This window comes from Bufo bufo, chromosome 11 (assembly GCF_905171765.1).
Source record: "Bufo bufo chromosome 11, aBufBuf1.1, whole genome shotgun sequence".
Taxonomy (NCBI): Eukaryota; Metazoa; Chordata; class Amphibia; order Anura; family Bufonidae; genus Bufo; species Bufo bufo.
The window spans coordinates 40,328,439-40,356,210 of NC_053399.1; the positions used below are offsets into that span (position 1 = coordinate 40,328,439).

The following is a 27,772-nucleotide window of genomic DNA, read 5'->3' on the forward strand; positions in this document are numbered from 1 at the left end:
GTAGTTTTTGTGCCAGAGCTCGATGGAATTCAGCTTCTATTTCCTCCATTGCCTTGGATTTAGTCTGCGTCACTGAAAAACAGAAGAGAATACAATAAATAAGGTGATGAGGAGAACGTTGTCTTCTGCAGTGCTGAATGAAAGACTGAGAAGTTATCAGAAATAGTTCTTTACTGTAAGAGCAGAGGCAGGAGGGGCTTCTTATCGTATATATATATATTTATCCGAATGGTCTAGAAAAGAGAATATTTGAGAGAGAAAACTAAGTCTTACCATCGAGATAAAAGAATCTTCGGAGTATGATGTCATCATCCTCATCAATTATCTCACAGGCATAAGTTCCTTTATGGCTGACTCTGGTTGGCTTGATGTGTACATCCAGGTCATCCCCAATGTAGATGTCTTTAAAGTTACTCAAATCCGTTTTTTTTGATCTGAAAGTGAAAACATTGATGACATCGCATGAGACGTGTCCTATGTGGAGTATAAATGGCAGTATAAATTTGCACTGTAATAGAATGGTATATGCGACTTACGTTTTTGGCGTACTTCCAAACAACCTTCGGATGATCAGGAAGGATAAAGGACGCCGTGCACCAGATTCTGGTCTCTTCCAGCTCTTCCACCTTGATGTCCTTAACTGAAATGGGAAACCACGGTCAATGATATGCAGCAATGAGCTAACAGGTTCATAAGAGGTTCCCAAACTAATGGTAGAAATTATCTTACGGGGACAGGTCACCGGGATATTGCAGTCCTCCTCAGCACATCGGCTGCATGAAAAGGTTCGGGCAGCTTTTTGAAGCCCTAGGGAAAGAAATAGAGAGAGGGGTCTAATGTCTGAGGTAAATGATGACCCCACCATGTATGTAATGGAGGCCACTCCTCAAATTGTCTAATCTAATGACATTACTCACCGCATGGAGGTCTGCATTCCAACGGTGGATGACCTAAGGAAGAAATCAAATATGGTTAAGGATGGATGATGATATACCGTATTTTTCGCCCCATAAGACGCCCCCCCCCCCCCCCCCCCAAAAAAATGGGGGGGAAATGCCCCTGCGTCTTATGGGGCGAATGCTGACAGTTTAACATCTACTTTATGAATGAAGCAGGCGGCGCAGGCAAGTGACGTCAGTGAGTGACGCGCTGGCCGCCCGGCCTGCCTGCCGGCATTGTACAGAACCTATTAGGAATAGGATGTAAGGTACTATTAGCAATTTAGGAGTGAGGGGGCATATGTAATAAATTTTAATTGAATAAGACATTTTATATTTGTATACTGGAAGGGGGTGGGGGGCGGGCGCGGGGGGCGCTTTCTGATTCGTGGATGGCACAGTTAAGGGGTGGGGGGGGTCTGTGGAAGGCACTGTTATGGGGTGGGGGGATCTGTGGATGGCACATATAGTCCACAGATTCCCCCTGTAACAGTGCCAGCCACAGATCCCCCCTGTAACAGTGCCAGCCACAGATCCCCCCTGTAACAGTGCCAGCCACAGATCCCCCCTGTAACAGTGCCAGCCACAGATCCCCCCTGTAACAGTGCCAGCCACAGATCCCCCCCTGTAACAGTGCCAGCCACAGATCCCCCCCTGTAACAGTGCCAGCCACAGATCCCCCCCTGTAACAGTGCCAGCTACAGATCCCCCCCTGTAACAGTGTCCATCATCCACAGATCCCCCCCATAACAGTGTCCGTCATCCACAGATCCCCCCCATAACAGTGTCCGTCATCCACAGATCCCCCCCATAACAGTGTCCGTCATCCACAGATCCCCCCCATAACAGTGTCCGTCATCCACAGATCCCCCCCATAACAGTGTCCGTCATCCACAGATCCCCCCATAACAGTGTCCGTCATCCACAGATCCCCCCATAACAGTGTCCTTCACAGATCCCCCCATAACAGTGCCATCCACAGACCACCATTAGTTCCAAACCCACCAAAAGCACACCTTTTGGTTAAAAAAATTTTTTTTTCTTATTTTCTTCCCCAAAAACCTAGGTGCGTCTTATGGGCCGGTGCGTCTTATAGGGCGAAAAATACGGTATATAGAATTTGTCTCCTGGCTCTTTATGAGGATCTTTAGTCACTTACTTGAGACACGATCTTTCACGCCTTTGACAAATTCAGCCATCTTTTTGTCAAACTGTTCTACCCAAGCTTGTGGAAAAAAAAATTGGGAAAACTTATATTTACTATTTATGACTCAAAAGAAATTGGGGAAATTCTTGAGATTTCAGGAACTTACATAGTTTTTCAATTTTCTTGACCTCTTTTTCAAAGGTCTTGAGATACTTTCTGATGTTCTGTATCTGGTTGAAGGCTGTAAGGAGAAGACACATAAGATTTAGGACATTGCCTACAGCGCTCTATGATGAAGATGGGGCTATCTGGATGGATAGAATGTAGAAGAGATTTCCTGCTCGGACAACTGTTAACCGCCTCCGGACCGCCTAACGCAGGATCGCGTTCCGGAGGTGGCAGCTGCAGGCAGAGTCACGCATATACGTGTCATCTCGCAAGACGCGAGATTTCCTGTGAACGCTCGCACACAGACGCGCGCACACAGGCGCGCGCGTTCACAGGATCGGAAGGTGAGCGAGTGGATCTACAGCCTGCCAGCGGCGATCGTTCGCTGGCAGGCTGGAGATGCGATTTTTTTAACCCCTAACAGGTATATTAGACGCCGTTTTGATAACAGCGTCTAATATACCTGCTACCTGGTCCTCTGGTGGTCCCTTTTGCTTGGATCGACCACCAGAGGACACAGGCAGCTCAGTAATAAGTAGCACCAAAAACAACTACACTACACCCCCCCCTGTCAGTCACTTATTAACCCCTTATTAACCCCTGATCACCCCATATAGACTCCCTGATCACCCCCCTGTCATTGATCACCCCCCCTGTAAGGCTCCATTCAGACGGCCATATGTTTTTTACGTATCCACGGATACATGGATCGGATCCGCAAAACACATACGGACGTCTGAATGGAGCCTTACAGGGGGGTGATCACCCCATATAGACTCCCTGATCACCCCCCTGTCATTGATCACCCCCTTGTAAGGCTGGCTCCATTTAGAGGTCCGTATGTGTTTTGCGGATCCACGGATCCATGGATCGGATACGCAAAACACATACGGACGTCTGAATGAAGCCTTACAGGGGGGTGATCAATGAAAGGGGGGTGATCACCCCATATAGACTCCCTGATCACCCCCCTGTCATTGATCACCCCCCTGTAAGGCTCCATTCAGACGTCCATATGTTTTTTAACGGATCCACGGATACATGGATCGGATCCGCAAAACACATACGGACGTCTGAATGGAGCCTTACAGGGGGGTGATCAATGACAGGGGGGTGATCACCCCATATAGACTCCCTGATCACCCCCCTGTCATTGATCACCCCCTTGTAAGGCTGGCTCCATTCAGAGGTCCGTATGTGTTTTGCGGATCCACGGATCGGATCCGCAAAACACATACGGACGTCTGAATGGAGCCTTACAGGAGGGTGATCACCCCATATAGACTCCCTGATCACCCCCCTGTCATTGATCACCCCCTTGTAAGGCTGGCTCCATTCAGAGGTCCGTATGTGTTTTGCGGATCCACGAATCCATGGATCTGATCCGCAAAACACATACGGACGTCTGAATGGAGCCTTACAGGGGGGTGATCAATAACAGGGGGGTGATCAATGACAGGGGGGTTATCAGGGAGTCTATATGGGGCGATCACCCCCCTGTAAGGCTCCATTCAGACGTCCGTATGTGTTTTGCGGATCCGATCCATGTATCCGTGGATCCGTAAAAAACATATGGACGTCTGAATGGAGCCTTTCAGGGGGGGTGATCAATGACAGGGGGGTGATCACCCCATATACACTCCCTGATCACCCCCCTGTCATTGATCACCCCCCTGTAAGGCTCCATTCAGACATTTTTTTGGCCCAAGTTAGCGGAAATAGTTTATTTTTTTTCTCATATTCCACTAACTTGTGTCAAAAAATAAAATCTCACATGAACTCACCATACCCCTCACGGAATCCAAATGTGTAAAATTTTTTAGACATTTATATTCCAGACTTCTTCTCACGCTTTAGGGCCCCTAAAATGCCAGGGCAGTATAAATACCCCAAATGTGACCCCATTTCGGAAAGAAGACACCCCAAGATATTCCGTGAGGGGCATATTGAGTCCATGAAAGATTTAAATTTTTGTCCTAAGTTAGCGGAAAGGGAGTCTTTGTGAGAAAAAATAAATAAAAAAAATAATCAATTTCCGCTAACTTGTGCCCAAAAAAATAAAAATTCTATGAACTCGCCATGCCCCTCATTGAATACCTTGGGGTGTCTTCTTTCCAAAATGGGGTCACATGTGGGGTATTTATACTGCCTTGGCATTTTAGGGGCCCTAAAGCGTAAGAAGAAGTTTGGGATCCAAATGTCTAAAAATGCCCTCCTAAAAGGAATTTAGGCCCCTTTGCGCATCTAGGCTGCAAAAAAGTGTCACCCATGTGGTATCTCTGTACTCAGGAGAAGTTGGGCAATGTGTTTTGGGGTGTCATTTTACATATACCCATGCTGGGTGAGATAAATATCTTGGTCAAATGCCAACTTTGTATAAAAATAAATGGGAAAAGTTGTCTTTTGCCGAGATATTTCTCTCACCCAGCATGCGTATATGTAAAATGACACCCCAAAACACATTGCCCAACTTCTCCTGAGTACGGTGATACCACATGTGTGACACTTTTTTGCAGCCTAGGTGAGCAAAGGGGCCCACATTCCAAAGAGCACCTTTCGGATTTCACAGGTCATTTTTTACACATTTTGATTTCAAACTACTTCCCACACATTAGGGCCCCTAAATTGCCAGGGCAGTATAACTACCCCACAAGTGACCCCATTTTGGAAAGAAGACACCCCAAGGTATTTCGTGATGGGCATAGTGAGTTCATGGAAGTTTTTATTTTTTGTCACAAGTTAGTGGAATATGAGACTTTGTAAGGAAAAATAAAAAAATAAAAAAAAATCATCATTTCCGCTAACTTGTGACAAAAAATAAAAAGTTCTATGAACTCACTATGCCCATCAGCGAATACCTTAGGGTGTCTACTTTCCGAAATGGGGTCATTTGTGGGGTTTTTCTACTGTCTGGCCATTGTAGAACCTCAGGAAACATGAAGTCAGAGCTGCTTCAAAAAGCGGAAATTCACATTTTTGTACCATAGTTTGTAAACGCTATAGCTTTTACCTAAACAATTATTTTTTTTATCAAAGACATGTAGAACAATAAATTCTGAGAAAAATTTATATATGGATGTCGTTTTTTTTTGCAAAATTTTACAACTGAAAGTGAAAAATGTCATTTTTTTTGCAAAAAATCGTTAAATTACGATTAATAACAAAAAAAGTAAAAATGTCAGGAGCAATGAAATACCACCAAATGAAAGCTCTATTAGTGAGAAGAAAAGGAGGTGAAATTCATTTGGGTGGTAAGTTGCATGACCGAGCAATAAACGGTGAAAGTAGTGTAGTGCCCTGGTCATTAAGGGGGTTTAAGCTAAGGGGGGCTGAGGTGGTTAATGAGCTACAAGTAAAGCTTTAGTCGGCAGAGAAATGGCTCAATCCTGAGAGGACACATGTACTATGTAGAAGATGAAGCCGTTACCTATCGAGATGTTATTCAGGGGGTCAAAGCCCCAGTGTAGCCTCTGGAGACATTCTTCGGCCCCCATTTTGTCCAGCGAGACCGCATGGTAACAAATGCTGGCCCTGTCCGCTGGGGTGGTGAAGCATTTCAGGCAAGATGTCGCTACCTGAGCTCCACATAGAAATACTATTATCTGCAGCAGCAGATAATAGGACGTAAAAAATCGCATGACGTATCGTCACTATATCCCTTCAGCCTGCGAACCTGAGAAAACGGAGAGAAGTGAGTATAAGTGGGGTCATTTATCAAACTGGTGTCAAGTAGAACTGGCTTAGTTTCCCATAGCAACCAATCAGATTCCACCTTTCAGCTTCTTTGGAAAATTTAAGGAGGAATCTGATTGGTTGCTATGGGTAACTAAGCCAGTTCTACTTTATACCAGTTTGACAAATGACCCCCTAAGGCTCCCACAACAGCTTGTACTAGAAAGATAATGAGGGATGGGTTTTGCACCATAAATATAATGGGAGAGATTTATCAAACTGGTGTAAAGGAGAGATGGCTTAGTTACCCATAGCAACCAATCAGATTCCACCTGTGAAAAATGAAAGGTGGAATCTGATTGGTTGCTATGGACATTTAACCACTTTCCGCAACACTAACGCCGAAAGGCGTCATTGCTGTGGCGCTCACAGGCTACACTAACGCCGATTGGCGTCATCTCGCGTGAGCCGAGATTTCCTGTGAACGCGCACACACAGGCGCGCGCGTTCACAGGATCGGAAGGTAAGCGAGTGGATCTCCAGCCTGCCCAGCGGCGATCGTTCGCTGGCAGGCTGGAGATGCGATTTTTTTAACCCCTAACAGGTATATTAGACGCTGTTTTGATAACAGCGTCTAATATACCTGCTACCTGGTCCTCTGGTGGTCCCTTTTGCTTGGATCGACCACCAGAGGAGGACACAGGCAGCTCAGTAATAAGTAGCACCAAACACCACTACACTACACCCCCCCCCTGTCACTTATTTACCCCATATAGACTCCCTAATCACCCCCCTGTCATTGATCACCCCCCTGTCATTGCTCACCCCCCTGTAAGGCTCCATTCAGACGTCTGTATGATTTTTACGGATCCACTGGTACATGGATCGGATCCGCAAAACACATACGGACGTCTGAATGGAGCCTTACAGGGGGGTGATCAATGACGGGGGTGATCACCCCATATAGACTCCCTGATCACCCCCCTGTCATTGATCACCCCCCTGTAAGGCTCCATTCAGACGTCCGTATGATTTTTACGGATCCACTGATACATGGATCGGATCCGCAAAACACATACGGACATCTGAATGGAGCCTTACAGGGGGGTGATCAATGACAGGGGGGTGATCACCCCATATAGACTCCCTGATCACCTCCCTGTAAGGCTCCATTCAGACATTTTTTTGGCCCAAGTTAGCGGAAATTATTATTATTATTTTTTTTCTTACAAAGTGTCATATTCCACTAACTTGTGTAAAAAAAAAAATCTCACATGAACTCACCATACCCCTCACGGAATCCAAATGCGTAAAATTTTTTAGACATTTATATTCCAGACTTCTTCTCACGCTTTAGGGCCCCTAAAATGCCAGGGCAGTATAAATACCCCACATGTGACCCCATTTCGGAAAGAAGACACCCCAAGGTATTCGCTGAGGGGCATATTGAGTCCATGAAAGATTGACATTTTTGTCCCAAGTTAGCGGAAAGGGAGACTTTGTGAGAAAAAAAATATATATATCAATTTCCGCTAACTTGTGCCAAAAAAAAAATAATTCTATGAACTCGCCATGCCCCTCATTGAATACCTTGGGGTGTCTTCTTTCCAAAATGGGGTCACATGTGGGGTATTTAGGCATTTTAGGGGCCCTAAAGCGTGAGAAGAAGTCTGGGATCCAAATGTCTAAAAATGCCCTCCTAAAAGGAATGTGGGCGCCTTTGCGCATCTAGGCTGCAAAAAAGTGTCACACATCTGGTATCGCCGTCCTCAGGAGAAGTTGGGGAATGTGTTTTGGGGTGTCATTTTACATATACCCATGCTGGGTGAGATAAATATCTTGGTCAAATGCCAACTTTGTATAAAAAAATGGGAAAAGTTGTCTTTTGCCAAGATATTTCTCTCACCCAGCATGGGTATATGTAAAATGACACCCCAAAAAACATTGCCCAACTTCTCCTGAGTACGGCAATACCACATGTGTGACACTTTTTTGCAGCCTAGGTGGGCAAGGGGGCCCACATTCCAAAGAGCACCTTTAGGATTTCACCGGCCATTTTTTTACAGATTTTGATTTCAAACTACTTCGTACTCATTTGGGCCCCTAAAATGCCAGGGCAGTATAACTAGCCCACAAGTGACCCCATTTTGGAAAGAAGACACCCCAAGGTATTCGCTGATGGGCATAGTGAGTTCATGAAAGTTTTTATTTTTTGTCACAAGTTAGTGGAATATGAGACTTTGTAAGAAAAAAAAAAAAATCAAAAATAAAAATCATCATTTTCTGCTAACTTGTGACAAAAAATAAAAAGTTCTATGAACTCACTATCCCCATCAGCGAATACCTTAGGGTGTCTACTTTCCGAAATGGGGTCATTTGTGGGGTGTTTGTACTGTTTGGGCATTGTAGAACCTCAGGAAACATGACAGGTGCTCAGAAAGTCAGAGCTGCTTCAAAAAGCGGAAATTCACATTTTTGTACCATAGTTTGTAAACGCTATAACTTTTACCCAAACCATTTTTTTTTTTTACCCAAACATTTTTTTTTTATCAAAGACATGTAGAACAATAAATTTTGAGAAAAATTTATATATGGATGTCGTTTTTTTGCAAAATTTTACAACTGAAAGTGAAAAATGTCATTTTTTTGCAAAAAAAAAAAAAAAATCAGTAAATTTCGATTAATAACAAAAAAAGTAAAAATGTCAGCAGCAATGAAATACCACCAAATGAAAGCTCTATTAGTGAGAAGAAAAGGAGGTAAAATTCATTTGGGTGGTAAGTTGCATGACCGAGCAATAAACCGCTAAAGTTGTGGAGTGCCGATTTGTAAAAAAGGGCCTGGTCACTAGGGGGGTATAAACCTGTGGTCCTTAAGTGGACCTAAGTATTTGGGAAGGGGCACTAATTTCTCAGCTACAGGTACGGACATGGTAATGATGGAGTACTCACGTGTCACATCCAACTGAAGAGTGACCGCTCTGTGCCCAGCGCCTCCTTATATACCCCGATGACATCACAATAGAGATTGCTGCTGGGTGACATCACAATGCACAAACATGGTGCTGGGTGACATGCAGAGCGGCCATCTTTCCCTACAAAAATACCATCCATCAAATCATAGTTGTTTTAGGATTCGTACAAAATAGTGACATTAATGAACTTAAATTTACCGTACCATTCCTAGAGCAGGGTGAGCCGCCCCATCCAGATTTTTTGCATGAATGAACTTAAAGCCTGAGGCGCCTTCACTGCGACTGAGAATCAGTTCATTCATCTGAATGAGGCTTGGAGAAATCCATGTGCTTCGAGCCAAAACAACCCCATTCACAAAAATGCGATTCGTTACCGCGAAGCGTGAGAAAATTCGGATTTGATGCGAATCGAATTTTTCATGTAATTCGGATCGAATTCCTCATTGTCAACTTTGAGTCACTCATCTCTACACAGGACATTTTAAAGCTAATATTTAGTTTTTTAAAGGGTTTCTGTCACCCCACAAAACTCATTTTTTTTTTTTGGATAGTTAGATTCCTTATAGGGCGATATAGGAGAATATAATAGTCTTACTTACTTTCATGCGGCCGATTCTTTATAAAACGAAGTTTTATAATATGTAAATGAGGGCTCTACCAGCAAGTAGGGCGTCTACTTGCTGGTAGCCGCAGCAGCAATCCGCCCCCTCGCCGTGTTGATTGACAGGGCCAGCCGGGATCTCCTCCTCCGGCCGGCCCTGTCAGTAATTCAAAAATCGCGCGCCTCTGGTCATTCGGCGCAGGCGCTCTGAGATGAGGAGGCTCGTCTCCTCAGTGCGCCTGCGCCGATGACATCACCGAAAGAGAAGACGTCATCGGCGCAGGCGCACTGAGGGAGTGCTGAGGAGACGAGCCTCCTCATCTCAGAGCGCCTGCGCCGAATGACCAGAGGCGCGCGATTTTTGAAATACTGACAGAGCCGGCCGGAGGAGGAGATCCCGGCTGGCCCTGTCAATCAACACGGCGAGGGGGCGGATTGCTGCTGCGGCTACCAGCAAGTAGACGCCCTACTTGCTGGTAGAGCCCTCATTTACATATTATAAAACTTCGTTTTATAAAGAATCGGCCGCATGAAAGTAAGTAAGACTATTATATTCTCCTATATCGCGCTATAAGGAATCTAACTAACCCAAAAAAAAATAATGAGTTTTGTGGGGTGACAGAAACCCTTTAAATTCCCTTTAAAGGGACACTGACAGGCCAAATCAGCATATATAGTTAGATATATCACATTACAGGTCTTATAGAGTCTTTTAAAAACATATAACTATCCCCCCTGTCCACCTTATAAAGAGCGAAATATAAAGTTTTATAACCTGCATCTGCGGTCAGCAATCTGCCCAAGGGGCGGCGTTTCATGTGAAAATGCGCCCAGCCAGCCTTCCCAACTGCCGTTTGTAGCCCCGCCCAGCTCATCATTATTCACTTCGCTGGGCGGCGGCTACAGCCATGCACTGTTCAGAGCAGCGCTTCAGAGCGCAGCTCACTCACATCATATAAGGGGTTAATTATAGTGCGTCCGACGGCACGGCGGGGCGCAGAAGAATGGGCATGAAAGATGCCCGGAGGATTGAATTGCGCAGGCGCAGGATCGGGACTGGGGAGAGTTGTAGCCGCCTTGGGCAGATTGCTGACCGCAGATGCAGGTTATAAAACTTTATATTTCGCTCTTTATAAGGTGGACAGGGGGGATAGTTATATGCTTTTAAAAGACTCTATAAGACCTGTAATGTGATATATCTAACTATATATGCTGATTTGGCCTGTCAGTGTCCCTTTAAGGCCTCATGCACGCGACAGTATTTTTTTGCAGTCCGCAAAACAGGGTTCCGTTATCGTTTTTGTTTGCGTGTGAAATGGGGGGAGAGAGAGAGAGAGAGAGAGAGGACAGCCAGAAATGGAGAGAGAGAGAGAGAGAGAGAGGGGACAGCCAGAAATGGAGAGAGAGAGAGAGAGAGGGGACAGCCAGAAATGGAGAGAGAGAGAGAGAGGGGACAGCCAGAAATGGAGAGAGAGAGAGAGAGAGAGAGAGGGGACAGCCAGAAATGGAGAGAGAGAGAGAGGACAGCCAGAAATGGAGAGAGAGAGAGAGAGAGAGAGAGAGAACAGCCAGAAATGGAGAGAGAGAGAGAGAGAGAGAGAGAGAACAGCCAGAAATGGAGAGAGAGAGAGAGAGAGAACAGCCAGAAATGGAGAGAGAGAGAGAGAGAGAGAGAGAGAGAGGACAGCCAGAAATGGAGAGAGAGAGAGAGAGGACTAGAGTTGTTGCGATACCAAATTTTTGATTCGGTTTCGATACCATGAAAAAGTATTGCGATACTCGATACCATTCGATACCACGCGAAAAAAATAAACAAAAAAAGCCACGTGCATTCCTCATTTTTAAAAATGGCGAATCGCGCAGTTTTTATTTTATTTTTTCTGTTCCGGCATTCACCACCTAGATTTTTTTTTTATATTTTAATAGTTTGGACTTTTCTGACGTGGCGATGTAATATGTTTATTTATATATTTTATATGTGAAATTGGGAAAAGGGGGGTGATTTATACTTCATATTTTAGTGTTTTTTTTTTTTTCACTTTTTATTTAATAACTATTTCCCCCCTTAGGGGCTAGAACCTGGGATCTTTCATCCCTTTTCCTATTCACCCTGATAGATCTCTATCAGGGTGAATAGGACTCCACACTGTCCCTGCTGCTCTGTGCTTTGTGCACACAGCATCAGGGATGTTACCATGGCAACCAGGGCTTCTGTAGCGTCCTGGCTGCCATGGTAACCGATCGGAGCCCCAGGCTTACACAGCTGGGGCTCCGATCAGAAGCTGCCACTGCACCACCAATGAGGGGGAGTGGAGAGGTCCCTGTGGCCACTGCCACCAATGATTTTAATACTGGAGGGTTGAGAGGGGCCGGCGCACTGTGCCACCAATGATTTTAATGGGATGGGGGGATTGAGGGGGGGGGCACACTGCACCACCAATGATTTTACCCCTTTATACAGGAGGCGGGTACTAGCAGATCAGCGGCAGTTAACTGCCGCGGATCGCAGCTCCCTGTCAGGGGCAGGGTGCCGGCAATGCGATTCTGCTGCCGGCACCCGCCTCCTGTATGTGTTAAAGACTGACTACTGTATATGAGTCCAGACTTTCACTATTAGGCCACACAGAGCGGCGCCCAGCGATGTCTCAGCACTCACCATTTAGTCCTGGGCGCCGCTCCGTTCGCCCGCAGTGCCCCATTACTGTCTCCTCTCCTGCTCCACATGCTGCTGATTACTATCGGAGCGATGGGAGGAGACATCAGCTTCACTAGTGGGCGTTCCTTCTCCCTGGCTGTAGCGCTGTCCAATCGCAGCGCAGGGAAAAGGAACGCCCACTAGTGAAGCTGATGTCTCCTCCCATCGCTCCGATAGTAATCCTATCATTGGTGGCGCAGTGCGCCCGCCCCTCCTCCGCCCCCCTCTTCTCATTGCCGCCCCTCCTCCACCCCCTCTCTTCTCATTGCCGCCCCTCCTCCGCCCCTCTCTTCTCATTGCCGCCCCTCCTCCGCCCCTCTCTTCTCATTGGTGGCAGCGGCAGCAGCACAGGGGGAGGGAGGACAGCTTCCTTCTCCCCGTGCTGCTGAGAGAGAACATGAGCGCGCCGATAGCAGCGCGCTCATGTTCAGAGATACTAGACTGCGCAGAAGCGCAGCCCAGTATCGAAAAAACGGAAATCCCGGTATCGTATCGATACCGGGACAAAAGTATCGATTGGGTATCGAAATTTCGATACCCGCAACAACCCTAGAGAGGACAGCCAGAAATGGAGAGAGAGAGAGAGAGAGGACAGCCAGAAATGGAGAGAGAGAGAGGACAGCCAGAAATGGAGAGAGAGAGAGAGAGAGAGGACAGCCAGAAATGGAGAGAGAGAGAGAGAGAGAGGACAGCCAGAAATGGAGAGAGAGAGAGAGAGAGGACAGCGAGAAAGAGAGAGAGAGAGAGAGAGAGAGAGAACAGCCAGAAATAAAGCCATGAAATGTGTGGTCCTATTGTTTTGCTCCCCCCTGATGTCCTCCTCTATCCACCCATTTTCCACCTCTGATCCCCCTTTACAAACCTTCTGTTTCTTTCCTCCTTACGCCCCCCCCTCCCCCTCTCACACTATGTAAAAGATTTGTACCTTTTAGATAATAAAACTGTTACTCAAGAAAAGATTATTTTTTTTTTTTTAATAATTTTTTTGGTAACAATCCAGCAAGATCTTATAGCACAAGCTAGAGGTAATTTGATGGTGATCCTCTTTATCCTGAATGTCTCGATGTCTTTTCAGGGTGCACCACATTGACCAGTGATGAAAATCACATCCAGGGTTGAGGGGTTCCCACTGTGCCTCTGCAGTGTTGGTCTTGCTGCAGGTTAAAATAGATGGGTTGGTGGCCTCCTCCTCTGCCTCCTGGACACGTTCTTGGTCCTTTCAGGGTGTAACCTATTGACAAGTGATAAAGGTCTGCTCCAGGCTTGAGGGGTTCTCTCTGTGCCTCTGCAGGATTGTTTTTTTTTTTTTTTGGAGGGGGGTAAGGGATAGGTTTTGGGTAAGGGATAGTTTTTTATTCTTTTTTTTTTTTTTTTGGGGGGGGGGGGGGGGGGGGTAAGGGGTAGGTTTTTTTCTGCAGAGATGGTTGGCTGCAGATAAGGGGTAGTTGGTGATACCCCTTGGGAGTCTGTTGTTGTTGACTCCAGATGGCTGATTTGTTCTATGGCAGGTAGTGTTCTGGTGGGAAGCTGGTTCTTGGTCCTGATGTTTTTTTCGACCAGTCTACACTCAGGGCATGACGCCAAAGGAACCCGACCAATACGGTGACAATAAGACAGCAGACAGCAGCGTAGATGGCATAGCTGACATGGCTCTGGAGGAAGGTGAGGATGATGTCTTTAGTGGAGGGACCATGTTCGATCCTCTCCTCCTCTTCCTCCTGGGTAGGTAGTTTTTGTGCCAGAGCTCGATGGAATTCAGCTTCTATTTCCTCCATTGCCTTGGATTTAGTCTGCGTCACTGAAAAACAGAAGAGAATACAATAAATAAGGTGATGAGGAGAACGTTGTCTTCTGCAGTGCTGAATGAAAGACTGAGAAGTTATCAGAAATAGTTCTTTACTGTAAGAGCAGAGGCAGGAGGGGCTTCTTATCGTATATATATATATTTATCCGAATGGTCTAGAAAAGAGAATATTTGAGAGAGAAAACTAAGTCTTACCATCGAGATAAAAGAATCTTCGGAGTATGATGTCATCATCCTCATCAATTATCTCACAGGCATAAGTTCCTTTATGGCTGACTCTGGTTGGCTTGATGTGTACATCCAGGTCATCCCCAATGTAGATGTCTTTAAAGTTACTCAAATCCGTTTTTTTGATCTGAAAGTGAAAACATTGATGACATCGCATGAGACATGTGTCCTATGTGGAGTATAAATGGCAGTATAAATTTGCACTGTAATAGAATGGTATATGCGACTTACGTTTTTGGCGTACTTCCAAACAACCTTCGGATGATCAGGAAGGATAAAGGACGCCGTGCACCAGATTCTGGTCTCTTCCAGCTCTTCCACCTTGATGTCCTTAACTGAAATGGGAAACCACGGTCAATGATATGCAGCAATGAGCTAACAGGTTCATAAGAGGTTCCCAAACTAATGGTAGAAATTATCTTACGGGGACAGGTCACCGGGATATTGCAGTCCTCCTCAGCACATCGGCTGCATGAAAAGGTTCGGGCAGCTTTTTGAAGCCCTAGGGAAAGAAATAGAGAGAGGGGTCTAATGTCTGAGGTAAATGATGACCCCACCATGTATGTAATGGAGGCCACTCCTCAAATTGTCTAATCTAATGACATTACTCACCGCATGGAGGTCTGCATTCCAACGGTGGATGACCTAAGGAAGAAATCAAATATGGTTAAGGATGGATGATGATATACCGTATTTTTCGCCCCATAAGACGCCCCCCCCCCCCCCCCCAAAAAAAATGGGGGGGAAATGCCCCTGCGTCTTATGGGGCGAATGCTGACAGTTTAACATCGCTGGATGCGATGTACGAGCGGGGGCCGGGGGAGGGACTGTGAGGAGGAGCTGGGGGCCGGGAATAGCGGCGGGGCGGTGCAGTCAGTGTACTATAGCCCCGCCCCTCCGGTATAGTAATATAAAATGTCTTATTCAATTAAAATTTATTACATATGCCCCCTCACTCCTAAATTCCTAATAGTACCTTACATCCTATTCCTAATAGGTTCTGTACAATGCCGGCAGGCAGGCCGGGCGGGCGGCAGCGTAACTTCCTGATGTCACGTGCCTGCGCCGCCTACTTTATGAATGAAGCAGGCGGCGCAGGCAAGTGACGTCAGTGAGTGACGCGCTGGCCGCCCGGCCTGCCTGCCGGCATTGTACAGAACCTATTAGGAATAGGATGTAAGGTACTATTAGCAATTTAGGAGTGAGGGGGCATATGTAATAAATTTTAATTGAATAAGACATTTTATATTTGTATACTGGAAGGGGGTGGGGGGCGGGCGCGGGGGGCGCTTTCTGATTCGTGGATGGCACAGTTAAGGGGTGGGGGGGGGTCTGTGGAAGGCACTGTTATGGGGTGGGGGGATCTGTGGATGGCACATATAGTCCACAGATTCCCCCTGTAACAGTGCCAGCCACAGATCCCCCCTGTAACAGTGCCAGCCACAGATCCCCCCTGTAACAGTGCCAGCCACAGATCCCCCCTGTAACAGTGCCAGCCACAGATCCCCCCTGTAACAGTGCCAGCCACAGATCCCCCCTGTAACAGTGCCAGCCACAGATCCCCCCCTGTAACAGTGCCAGCCACAGATCCCCCCCTGTAACAGTGCCAGCTACAGATCCCCCCCTGTAACAGTGTCCATCATCCACAGATCCCCCCCATAACAGTGTCCGTCATCCACAGATCCCCCCCATAACAGTGTCCGTCATCCACAGATCCCCCCCATAACAGTGTCCGTCATCCACAGATCCCCCCCATAACAGTGTCCGTCATCCACAGATCCCCCCCATAACAGTGTCCGTCATCCACAGATCCCCCCATAACAGTGTCCGTCATCCACAGATCCCCCCATAACAGTGTCCTTCACAGATCCCCCCATAACAGTGCCATCCACAGACCACCATTAGTTCCAAACCCACCAAAAGCACACCTTTTGGTTAAAAAAAATTTTTTTTCTTATTTTCTTCCCCAAAAACCTAGGTGCGTCTTATGGGCCGGTGCGTCTTATAGGGCGAAAAATACGGTATATAGAATTTGTCTCCTGGCTCTTTATGAGGATCTTTAGTCACTTACTTGAGACACGATCTTTCACGCCTTTGACAAATTCAGCCATCTTTTTGTCAAACTGTTCTACCCAAGCTTGTGGAAAAAAAAATTGGGAAAACTTATATTTACTATTTATGACTCAAAAGAAATTGGGGAAATTCTTGAGATTTCAGGAACTTACATAGTTTTTCAATTTTCTTGACCTCTTTTTCAAAGGTCTTGAGATACTTTCTGATGTTCTGTATCTGGTTGAAGGCTGTAAGGAGAAGACACATAAGATTTAGGACATTGCCTACAGCGCTCTATGATGAAGATGGGGCTATCTGGATGGATAGAATGTAGAAGAGATTTCCTGCTCGGACAACTGTTAACCGCCTCCGGACCGCCTAACGCAGGATCGCGTTCCGGAGGTGGCAGCTGCAGGCAGAGTCACGCATATACGTGTCATCTCGCAAGACGCGAGATTTCCTGTGAACGCTCGCACACAGACGCGCGCACACAGGCGCGCGCGTTCACAGGATCGGAAGGTGAGCGAGTGGATCTACAGCCTGCCAGCGGCGATCGTTCGCTGGCAGGCTGGAGATGCGATTTTTTTAACCCCTAACAGGTATATTAGACGCCGTTTTGATAACAGCGTCTAATATACCTGCTACCTGGTCCTCTGGTGGTCCCTTTTGCTTGGATCGACCACCAGAGGACACAGGCAGCTCAGTAATAAGTAGCACCAAAAACAACTACACTACACCCCCCCCTGTCAGTCACTTATTAACCCCTTATTAACCCCTCATCACCCCATATAGACTCCCTGATCACCCCCCTGTCATTGATCACCCCCCCTGTAAGGCTCCATTCAGACGGCCATATGTTTTTTACGTATCCACGGATACATGGATCGGATCCGCAAAACACATACGGACGTCTGAATGGAGCCTTACAGGGGGGTGATCACCCCATATAGACTCCCTGATCACCCCCCTGTCATTGATCACCCCCTTGTAAGGCTGGCTCCATTTAGAGGTCCGTATGTGTTTTGCGGATCCACGGATCCATGGATCGGATACGCAAAACACATACGGACGTCTGAATGAGCCTTACAGGGGGGTGATCAATGAAAGGGGGGTGATCACCCCATATAGACTCCCTGATCACCCCCCTGTCATTGATCACCCCCCTGTAAGGCTCCATTCAGACGTCCATATGTTTTTTAACGGATCCACGGATACATGGATCGGATCCGCAAAACACATACGGACGTCTGAATGGAGCCTTACAGGGGGGTGATCAATGACAGGGGGGTGATCACCCCATATAGACTCCCTGATCACCCCCCTGTCATTGATCACCCCCTTGTAAGGCTGGCTCCATTCAGAGGTCCGTATGTGTTTTGCGGATCCACGGATCGGATCCGCAAAACACATACGGACGTCTGAATGGAGCCTTACAGGAGGGTGATCACCCCATATAGACTCCCTGATCACCCCCCTGTCATTGATCACCCCCTTGTAAGGCTGGCTCCATTCAGAGGTCCGTATGTGTTTTGCGGATCCACGAATCCATGGATCTGATCCGCAAAACACATACGGACGTCTGAATGGAGCCTTACAGGGGGGTGATCAATAACAGGGGGGTGATCAATGACAGGGGGGTTATCAGGGAGTCTATATGGGGCGATCACCCCCCTGTAAGGCTCCATTCAGACGTCCGTATGTGTTTTGCGGATCCGATCCATGTATCCGTGGATCCGTAAAAAACATATGGACGTCTGAATGGAGCCTTTCAGGGGGGGTGATCAATGACAGGGGGGTGATCACCCCATATACACTCCCTGATCACCCCCCTGTCATTGATCACCCCCCTGTAAGGCTCCATTCAGACATTTTTTTGGCCCAAGTTAGCGGAAATAGTTTTTTTTTTTTCTCATATTCCACTAACTTGTGTCAAAAAATAAAATCTCACATGAACTCACCATACCCCTCACGGAATCCAAATGTGTAAAATTTTTTAGACATTTATATTCCAGACTTCTTCTCACGCTTTAGGGCCCCTAAAATGCCAGGGCAGTATAAATACCCCAAATGTGACCCCATTTCGGAAAGAAGACACCCCAAGATATTCCGTGAGGGGCATATTGAGTCCATGAAAGATTTAAATTTTTGTCCTAAGTTAGCGGAAAGGGAGTCTTTGTGAGAAAAAAAAAATAAAAAAAATAATCAATTTCCGCTAACTTGTGCCAAAAAAAATAAAAATTCTATGAACTCGCCATGCCCCTCATTGAATACCTTGGGGTGTCTTCTTTCCAAAATGGGGTCACATGTGGGGTATTTATACTGCCTTTGCATTTTAGGGGCCCTAAAGCGTAAGAAGAAGTTTGGGATCCAAATGTCTAAAAATGCCCTCCTAAAAGGAATTTAGGCCCCTTTGCGCATCTAGGCTGCAAAAAAGTGTCACCCATGTGGTATCTCTGTACTCAGGAGAAGTTGGGCAATGTGTTTTGGGGTGTCATTTTACATATACCCATGCTGGGTGAGATAAATATCTTGGTCAAATGCCAACTTTGTATAAAAATAAATGGGAAAAGTTGTCTTTTGCCGAGATATTTCTCTCACCCAGCATGCGTATATGTAAAATGACACCCCAAAACACATTGCCCAACTTCTCCTGAGTACGGTGATACCACATGTGTGACACTTTTTTGCAGCCTAGGTGAGCAAAGGGGCCCACATTCCAAAGAGCACCTTTCGGATTTCACAGGTCATTTTTTACACATTTTGATTTCAAACTACTTCCCACACATTAGGGCCCCTAAATTGCCAGGGCAGTATAACTACCCCACAAGTGACCCCATTTTGGAAAGAAGACACCCCAAGGTATTTCGTGATGGGCATAGTGAGTTCATGGAAGTTTTTATTTTTTGTCACAAGTTAGTGGAATATGAGACTTTGTAAGGAAAAATAAAAAATAAAAAAAAAATCATCATTTCCGCTAACTTGTGACAAAAAATAAAAAGTTCTATGAACTCACTATGCCCATCAGCGAATACCTTAGGGTGTCTACTTTCCGAAATGGGGTCATTTGTGGGGTTTTTCTACTGTCTGGCCATTGTAGAACCTCAGGAAACATGAAGTCAGAGCTGCTTCAAAAAGCGGAAATTCACATTTTTGTACCATAGTTTGTAAACGCTATAGCTTTTACCTAAACAATTATTTTTTTTATCAAAGACATGTAGAACAATAAATTCTGAGAAAAATTTATATATGGATGTCGTTTTTTTTGCAAAATTTTACAACTGAAAGTGAAAAATGTCATTTTTTTGCAAAAAATCGTTAAATTACGATTAATAACAAAAAAAGTAAAAATGTCAGGAGCAATGAAATACCACCAAATGAAAGCTCTATTAGTGAGAAGAAAAGGAGGTGAAATTCATTTGGGTGGTAAGTTGCATGACCGAGCAATAAACGGTGAAAGTAGTGTAGTGCCCTGGTCATTAAGGGGGTTTAAGCTAAGGGGGCTGAGGTGGTTAATGAGCTACAAGTAAAGCTTTAGTCGGCAGAGAAATGGCTCAATCCTGAGAGGACACATGTACTATATAGAAGATGAAGCCGTTACCTATCGAGATGTTATTCAGGGGGTCAAAGCCCCAGTGTAGCCTCTGGAGACATTCTTCGGCCCCCATTTTGTCCAGCGAGACCGCATGGTAACAAATGCTGGCCCTGTCCGCTGGGGTGGTGAAGCATTTCAGGCAAGATGTCGCTACCTGAGCTCCACATAGAAATACTATTATCTGCAGCAGCAGATAATAGGACGTAAAAAATCGCATGACGTATCGTCACTATATCCCTTCAGCCTGCGAACCTGAGAAAACGGAGAGAAGTGAGTATAAGTGGGGTCATTTATCAAACTGGTGTCAAGTAGAACTGGCTTAGTTTCCCATAGCAACCAATCAGATTCCACCTTTCAGCTTCTTTGGAAAATTTAAGGAGGAATCTGATTGGTTGCTATGGGTAACTAAGCCAGTTCTACTTTATACCAGTTTGACAAATGACCCCCTAAGGCTCCCACAACAGCTTGTACTAGAAAGATAATGAGGGATGGGTTTTGCACCATAAATATAATGGGAGAGATTTATCAAACTGGTGTAAAGGAGAGATGGCTTAGTTACCCATAGCAACCAATCAGATTCCACCTGTGAAAAATGAAAGGTGGAATCTGATTGGTTGCTATGGACATTTAACCACTTTCCGCAACACTAACGCCGAAAGGCGTCATTGCTGTGGCGCTCACAGGCTACACTAACGCCGATTGGCGTCATCTCGCGTGAGCCGAGATTTCCTGTGAACGCGCACACACAGGCGCGCGCGTTCACAGGATCGGAAGGTAAGCGAGTGGATCTCCAGCCTGCCCAGCGGCGATCGTTCGCTGGCAGGCTGGAGATGCGATTTTTTTAACCCCTAACAGGTATATTAGACGCTGTTTTGATAACAGCGTCTAATATACCTGCTACCTGGTCCTCTGGTGGTCCCTTTTGCTTGGATCGACCACCAGAGGAGGACACAGGCAGCTCAGTAATAAGTAGCACCAAACACCACTACACTACACCCCCCCCCTGTCACTTATTTACCCCATATAGACTCCCTAATCACCCCCCTGTCATTGATCACCCCCCTGTCATTGCTCACCCCCCTGTAAGGCTCCATTCAGACGTCTGTATGATTTTTACGGATCCACTGGTACATGGATCGGATCCGCAAAACACATACGGACGTCTGAATGGAGCCTTACAGGGGGGTGATCAATGACGGGGGTGATCACCCCATATAGACTCCCTGATCACCCCCCTGTCATTGATCACCCCCCTGTAAGGCTCCATTCAGACGTCCGTATGATTTTTACGGATCCACTGATACATGGATCGGATCCGCAAAACACATACGGACATCTGAATGGAGCCTTACAGGGGGGTGATCAATGACAGGGGGGTGATCACCCCATATAGACTCCCTGATCACCTCCCTGTAAGGCTTTATTCAGACATTTTTTTGGCCCAAGTTAGCGGAAATTATTATTATTATTTTTTTTCTTACAAAGTGTCATATTCCACTAACTTGTGTAAAAAAAAAAATCTCACATGAACTCACCATACCCCTCACGGAATCCAAATGCGTAAAATTTTTTAGACATTTATATTCCAGACTTCTTCTCACGCTTTAGGGCCCCTAAAATGCCAGGGCAGTATAAATACCCCACATGTGACCCCATTTCGGAAAGAAGACACCCCAAGGTATTCGCTGAGGGGCATATTGAGTCCATGAAAGATTGACATTTTTGTCCCAAGTTAGCGGAAAGGGAGACTTTGTGAGAAAAAAATAATATATATCAATTTCCGCTAACTTGTGCCAAAAAAAAAATAATTCTATGAACTCGCCATGCCCCTCATTGAATACCTTGGGGTGTCTTCTTTCCAAAATGGGGTCACATGTGGGGTATTTAGGCATTTTAGGGGCCCTAAAGCGTGAGAAGAAGTCTGGGATCCAAATGTCTAAAAATGCCCTCCTAAAAGGAATGTGGGCGCCTTTGCGCATCTAGGCTGCAAAAAAGTGTCACACATCTGGTATCGCCGTCCTCAGGAGAAGTTGGGGAATGTGTTTTGGGGTGTCATTTTACATATACCCATGCTGGGTGAGATAAATATCTTGGTCAAATGCCAACTTTGTATAAAAAAATGGGAAAAGTTGTCTTTTGCCAAGATATTTCTCTCACCCAGCATGGGTATATGTAAAATGACACCCCAAAAAACATTGCCCAACTTCTCCTGAGTACGGCAATACCACATGTGTGACACTTTTTTGCAGCCTAGGTGGGCAAAGGGGGCCCACATTCCAAAGAGCACCTTTAGGATTTCACCGGCCATTTTTTTTACAGATTTTGATTTCAAACTACTTCGTACTCATTTGGGCCCCTAAAATGCCAGGGCAGTATAACTAGCCCACAAGTGACCCCATTTTGGAAAGAAGACACCCCAAGGTATTCGCTGATGGGCATAGTGAGTTCATGAAAGTTTTTATTTTTTGTCACAAGTTAGTGGAATATGAGACTTTGTAAGAAAAAAAAAAAAATCAAAAATAAAAATCATCATTTTCTGCTAACTTGTGACAAAAAATAAAAAGTTCTATGAACTCACTATCCCCATCAGCGAATACCTTAGGGTGTCTACTTTCCGAAATGGGGTCATTTGTGGGGTGTTTGTACTGTTTGGGCATTGTAGAACCTCAGGAAACATGACAGGTGCTCAGAAAGTCAGAGCTGCTTCAAAAAGCGGAAATTCACATTTTTGTACCATAGTTTGTAAACGCTATAACTTTTACCCAAACCATTTTTTTTTTTTACCCAAACATTTTTTTTTTATCAAAGACATGTAGAACAATAAATTTTGAGAAAAATTTATATATGGATGTCGTTTTTTTGCAAAATTTTACAACTGAAAGTGAAAAATGTCATTTTTTTGCAAAAAAAAAAAAAAAAATCAGTAAATTTCGATTAATAACAAAAAAAGTAAAAATGTCAGCAGCAATGAAATACCACCAAATGAAAGCTCTATTAGTGAGAAGAAAAGGAGGTAAAATTCATTTGGGTGGTAAGTTGCATGACCGAGCAATAAACCGCTAAAGTTGTGGAGTGCCGATTTGTAAAAAAGGGCCTGGTCACTAGGGGGGTATAAACCTGTGGTCCTTAAGTGGACCTAAGTATTTGGGAAGGGGCACTAATTTCTCAGCTACAGGTACGGACATGGTAATGATGGAGTACTCACGTGTCACATCCAACTGAAGAGTGACCGCTCTGTGCCCAGCGCCTCCTTATATACCCCGATGACATCACAATAGAGATTGCTGCTGGGTGACATCACAATGCACAAACATGGTGCTGGGTGACATGCAGAGCGGCCATCTTTCCCTACAAAAATACCATCCATCAAATAATAGTTGTTTTAGGATTCGTACAAAATAGTGACATTAATGAACTTAAATTTACCGTACCATTCCTAGAGCAGGGTGAGCCGCCCCATCCAGATTTTTTGCATGAATGAACTTAAAGCCTGAGGCGCCTTCACTGCGACTGAGAATCAGTTCATTCATCTGAATGAGGCTTGGAGAAATCCATGTGCTTCGAGCCAAAACAACCCCATTCACAAAAATGCGATTCGTTACCGCGAAGCGTGAGAAAATTCGGATTTGATGCGAATCGAATTTTTCATGTAATTCGGATCGAATTCCTCATTGTCAACTTTGAGTCACTCATCTCTACACAGGACATTTTAAAGCTAATATTTAGTTTTTTAAAGGGTTTCTGTCACCCCACAAAACTCTTTTTTTTTTTTGGATAGTTAGATTCCTTACAGGGCGATATAGGAGAATATAATAGTCTTACTTACTTTCATGCGGCCGATTCTTTATAAAACGAAGTTTTATAATATGTAAATGAGGGCTCTACCAGCAAGTAGGGCGTCTACTTGCTGGTAGCCGCAGCAGCAATCCGCCCCCTCGCCGTGTTGATTGACAGGGCCAGCCGGGATCTCCTCCTCCGGCCGGCCCTGTCAGTAATTCAAAAATCGCGCGCCTCTGGTCATTCGGCGCAGGCGCTCTGAGATGAGGAGGCTCGTCTCCTCAGTGCGCCTGCGCCGATGACATCACCGAAAGAGAAGACGTCATCGGCGCAGGCGCACTGAGGGAGTGCTGAGGAGACGAGCCTCCTCATCTCAGAGCGCCTGCGCCGAATGACCAGAGGCGCGCGATTTTTGAAATACTGACAGAGCCGGCCGGAGGAGGAGATCCCGGCTGGCCCTGTCAATCAACACGGCGAGGGGGCGGATTGCTGCTGCGGCTACCAGCAAGTAGACGCCCTACTTGCTGGTAGAGCCCTCATTTACATATTATAAAACTTCGTTTTATAAAGAATCGGCCGCATGAAAGTAAGTAAGACTATTATATTCTCCTATATCGCGCTATAAGGAATCTAACTAACCAAAAAAAAAATAATGAGTTTTGTGGGGTGACAGAAACCCTTTAAATTCCCTTTAAAGGGACACTGACAGGCCAAATCAGCATATATAGTTAGATATATCACATTACAGGTCTTATAGAGTCTTTTAAAAACATATAACTATCCCCCCTGTCCACCTTATAAAGAGCGAAATATAAAGTTTTATAACCTGCATCTGCGGTCAGCAATCTGCCCAAGGGAAGGCGTTTCATGTGAAAATGCGCCCAGCCAGCCTTCCCAACTGCCGTTTGTAGCCCCGCCCAGCTCATCATTATTCACTTCGCTGGGCGGCGGCTACAGCCATGCACTGTTCAGAGCAGCGCTTCAGAGCGCAGCTCACTCACATCATATAAGGGGTTAATTATAGTGCGTCCGACGGCACGGCGGGGCGCAGAAGAATGGGCATGAAAGATGCCCGGAGGATTGAATTGCGCAGGCGCAGGATCGGGACTGGGGAGAGTTGTAGCCGCCTTGGGCAGATTGCTGACCGCAGATGCAGGTTATAAAACTTTATATTTCGCTCTTTATAAGGTGGACAGGGGGGATAGTTATATGCTTTTAAAAGACTCTATAAGACCTGTAATGTGATATATCTAACTATATATGCTGATTTGGCCTGTCAGTGTCCCTTTAAGGCCTCATGCACGCGACAGTATTTTTTTGCAGTCCGCAAAACAGGGTTCCGTTATCGTTTTTGTTTGCGTGTGAAATGGGGGGGGAGAGAGAGAGAGAGAGAGGACAGCCAGAAATGGAGAGAGAGAGAGAGAGAGAGGACAGCCAGAAATGGAGAGAGAGAGAGAGAGAGAGGGGACAGCCAGAAATGGAGAGAGAGAGAGAGAGGGGACAGCCAGAAATGGAGAGAGAGAGAGAGAGAGAGAGAGAGGGGACAGCCAGAAATGGAGAGAGAGAGAGAGGACAGCCAGAAATGGAGAGAGAGAGAGAGAGAGAGAGAGAACAGCCAGAAATGGAGAGAGAGAGAGAGAGAGAGAGAGAGAGAGAACAGCCAGAAATGGAGAGAGAGAGAGAGAGAGAGAGAACAGCCAGAAAGAGAGAGAGAGAGAGAGAGAGAGAGGACAGCCAGAAATGGAGAGAGAGAGAGAGAGAGAGTTGTTGCGATACCAAATTTTTGATTCGGTTTCGATACCATGAAAAAGTATTGCGATACTCGATACCATTCGATACCACGCGAAAAAAAATAAACAAAAAAAGCCACGTGCATTCCTCATTTTTAAAAATGGCGAATCGCGCAGTTTTTATTTTATTTTTTCTGTTCCGGCATTCACCACCTAGATTTTTTTTTTATATTTTAATAGTTTGGACTTTTCTGACGTGGCGATGTAATATGTTTATTTATATATTTTATATGTGAAATTGGGAAAAGGGGGGTGATTTATACTTCATATTTTAGTGTTTTTTTTTTTTTTCACTTTTTATTTAATAACTATTTCCCCCCTTAGGGGCTAGAACCTGGGATCTTTCATCCCTTTTCCTATTCACCCTGATAGATCTCTATCAGGGTGAATAGGACTCCACACTGTCCCTGCTGCTCTGTGCTTTGTGCACACAGCATCAGGGATGTTACCATGGCAACCAGGGCTTCTGTAGCGTCCTGGCTGCCATGGTAACCGATCGGAGCCCCAGGCTTACACAGCTGGGGCTCCGATCAGAAGCTGCCACTGCACCACCAATGAGGGGGAGTGGAGAGGTCCCTGTGGCCACTGCCACCAATGATTTTAATACTGGAGGGTTGAGAGGGGCCGGCGCACTGTGCCACCAATGATTTTAATGGGATGGGGGGATTGAGGGGGGGGGCACACTGCACCACCAATGATTTTACCCCTTTATACAGGAGGCGGGTACTAGCAGATCAGCGGCAGTTAATCGCAGCTCCCTGTCAGGGGCAGGGTGCCGGCAATGCGATTCTGCTGCCGGCACCCGCCTCCTGTATGTGTTAAAGACTGACTACTGTATATGAGTCCAGACTTTCACTATTAGGCCACACAGAGCGGCGCCCAGCGATGTCTCAGCACTCACCATTTAGTCCTGGGCGCCGCTCCGTTCGCCCGCAGTGCCCCATTACTGTCTCCTCTCCTGCTCCACATGCTGCTGATTACTATCGGAGCGATGGGAGGAGACATCAGCTTCACTAGTGGGCGTTCCTTCTCCCTGGCTGTAGCGCTGTTCAATCGCAGCGCAGGGAAAAGGAACGCCCACTAGTGAAGCTGATGTCTCCTCCCATCGCTCCGATAGTAATCCTATCATTGGTGGCGCAGTGCGCCCGCCCCTCCTCCGCCCCTCTCTTCTCATTGCCGCCCCTCCTCCACCCCCTCTCTTCTCATTGCCGCCCCTCCTCCGCCCCTCTCTTCTCATTGCCACCCCTCCTCCGCCCCTATCTTCTCATTGGTGGCAGCGGCAGCAGCACAGGGGGAGGGAGGACAGCTTCCTTCTCCCCGTGCTGCTGAGAGAGAACATGAGCGCGCCGATAGCAGCGCGCTCATGTTCAGAGATACTAGACTGCGCAGAAGCGCAGCCCAGTATCGAAAAAACGGAAATCCCGGTATCGTATCGATACCGGGACAAAAGTATCGATTGGGTATCGAAATTTCGATACCCGCAACAACCCTAGAGAGGACAGCCAGAAATGGAGAGAGAGAGAGAGAGAGAGAGAGAGAGAGGACAGCCAGAAATGGAGAGAGAGAGAGAGGACAGCCAGAAATGGAGAGAGAGAGAGAGAGAGAGAGAGAGAGAGGACAGCCAGAAATGGAGAGAGAGAGAGAGAGAGGACAGCCAGAAATGGAGAGAGAGAGAGAGAGAGAGAGAGAGAGAGAACAGCCAGAAATAAAGCCATGAAATGTGTGGTCCTATTGTTTTGCTCCCCCCTGATGTCCTCCTCTATCCACCCATTTTCCACCTCTGATCCCCCTTTACAAACCTTCTGTTTCTTTCCTCCTTACGCCCCCCCTCCCCCTCTCACACTATGTAAAAGATTTGTACCTTTTAGATAATAAAACTGTTACTCAAGAAAAGATTTTTTTTTTTTTTTTAATAATTTTTTTGGTAACAATCCAGCAAGATCTTATAGCACAAGCTAGAGGTAATTTGATGGTGATCCTCTTTATCCTGAATGTCTCGATGTCTTTTCAGGGTGCACCACATTGACCAGTGATGAAAATCACATCCAGGGTTGAGGGGTTCCCACTGTGCCTCTGCAGTGTTGGTCTTGCTGCAGGTTAAAATAGATGGGTTGGTGGCCTCCTCCTCTGCCTCCTGGACACGTTCTTGGTCCTTTCAGGGTGTAACCTATTGACAAGTGATAAAGGTCTGCTCCAGGCTTGAGGGGTTCTCTCTGTGCCTCTGCAGGATTGTTTTTTTTTTTTTTTGGAGGGGGGTAAGGGATAGGTTTTGGGTAAGGGATAGTTTTTTTTTTTTTTTTTTTTTTTTTGGGGGGGGGGGGGGGGGGGGGGGGG

General features: G+C 46.1%; 2 protein-coding genes across 2 annotated transcripts; both read right to left on the minus strand.

Annotated features, from left to right (window-relative positions):
* Positions 1-410: 410 nt before the first annotated feature.
* LOC120981447 (sperm acrosome membrane-associated protein 6-like) lies at positions 411-5,776 on the minus strand. Its single transcript, XM_040410987.1, has 7 exons — positions 5,681-5,776; positions 2,252-2,326; positions 2,098-2,163; positions 918-950; positions 730-807; positions 537-640; positions 411-434 (listed from the first exon to the last, which is right to left on the minus strand). Exons 1-7 carry the CDS (start codon positions 5,745-5,747, stop codon positions 411-413), a joined length of 447 nt encoding a protein of 148 aa, XP_040266921.1. The 5' UTR covers positions 5,748-5,776.
* Positions 5,777-13,623: 7,847 nt separating this feature from the next.
* On the minus strand, positions 13,624-19,973 carry LOC120982342 (sperm acrosome membrane-associated protein 6-like). Its single transcript, XM_040412409.1, has 8 exons — positions 19,878-19,973; positions 16,453-16,527; positions 16,299-16,364; positions 14,840-14,872; positions 14,652-14,729; positions 14,459-14,562; positions 14,195-14,354; positions 13,624-13,993 (listed from the first exon to the last, which is right to left on the minus strand). Exons 1-8 carry the CDS (start codon positions 19,942-19,944, stop codon positions 13,695-13,697), a joined length of 882 nt encoding a protein of 293 aa, XP_040268343.1. The 5' UTR covers positions 19,945-19,973; the 3' UTR covers positions 13,624-13,694.
* Between the last annotated feature and the right edge of the window lie 7,799 nt (positions 19,974-27,772).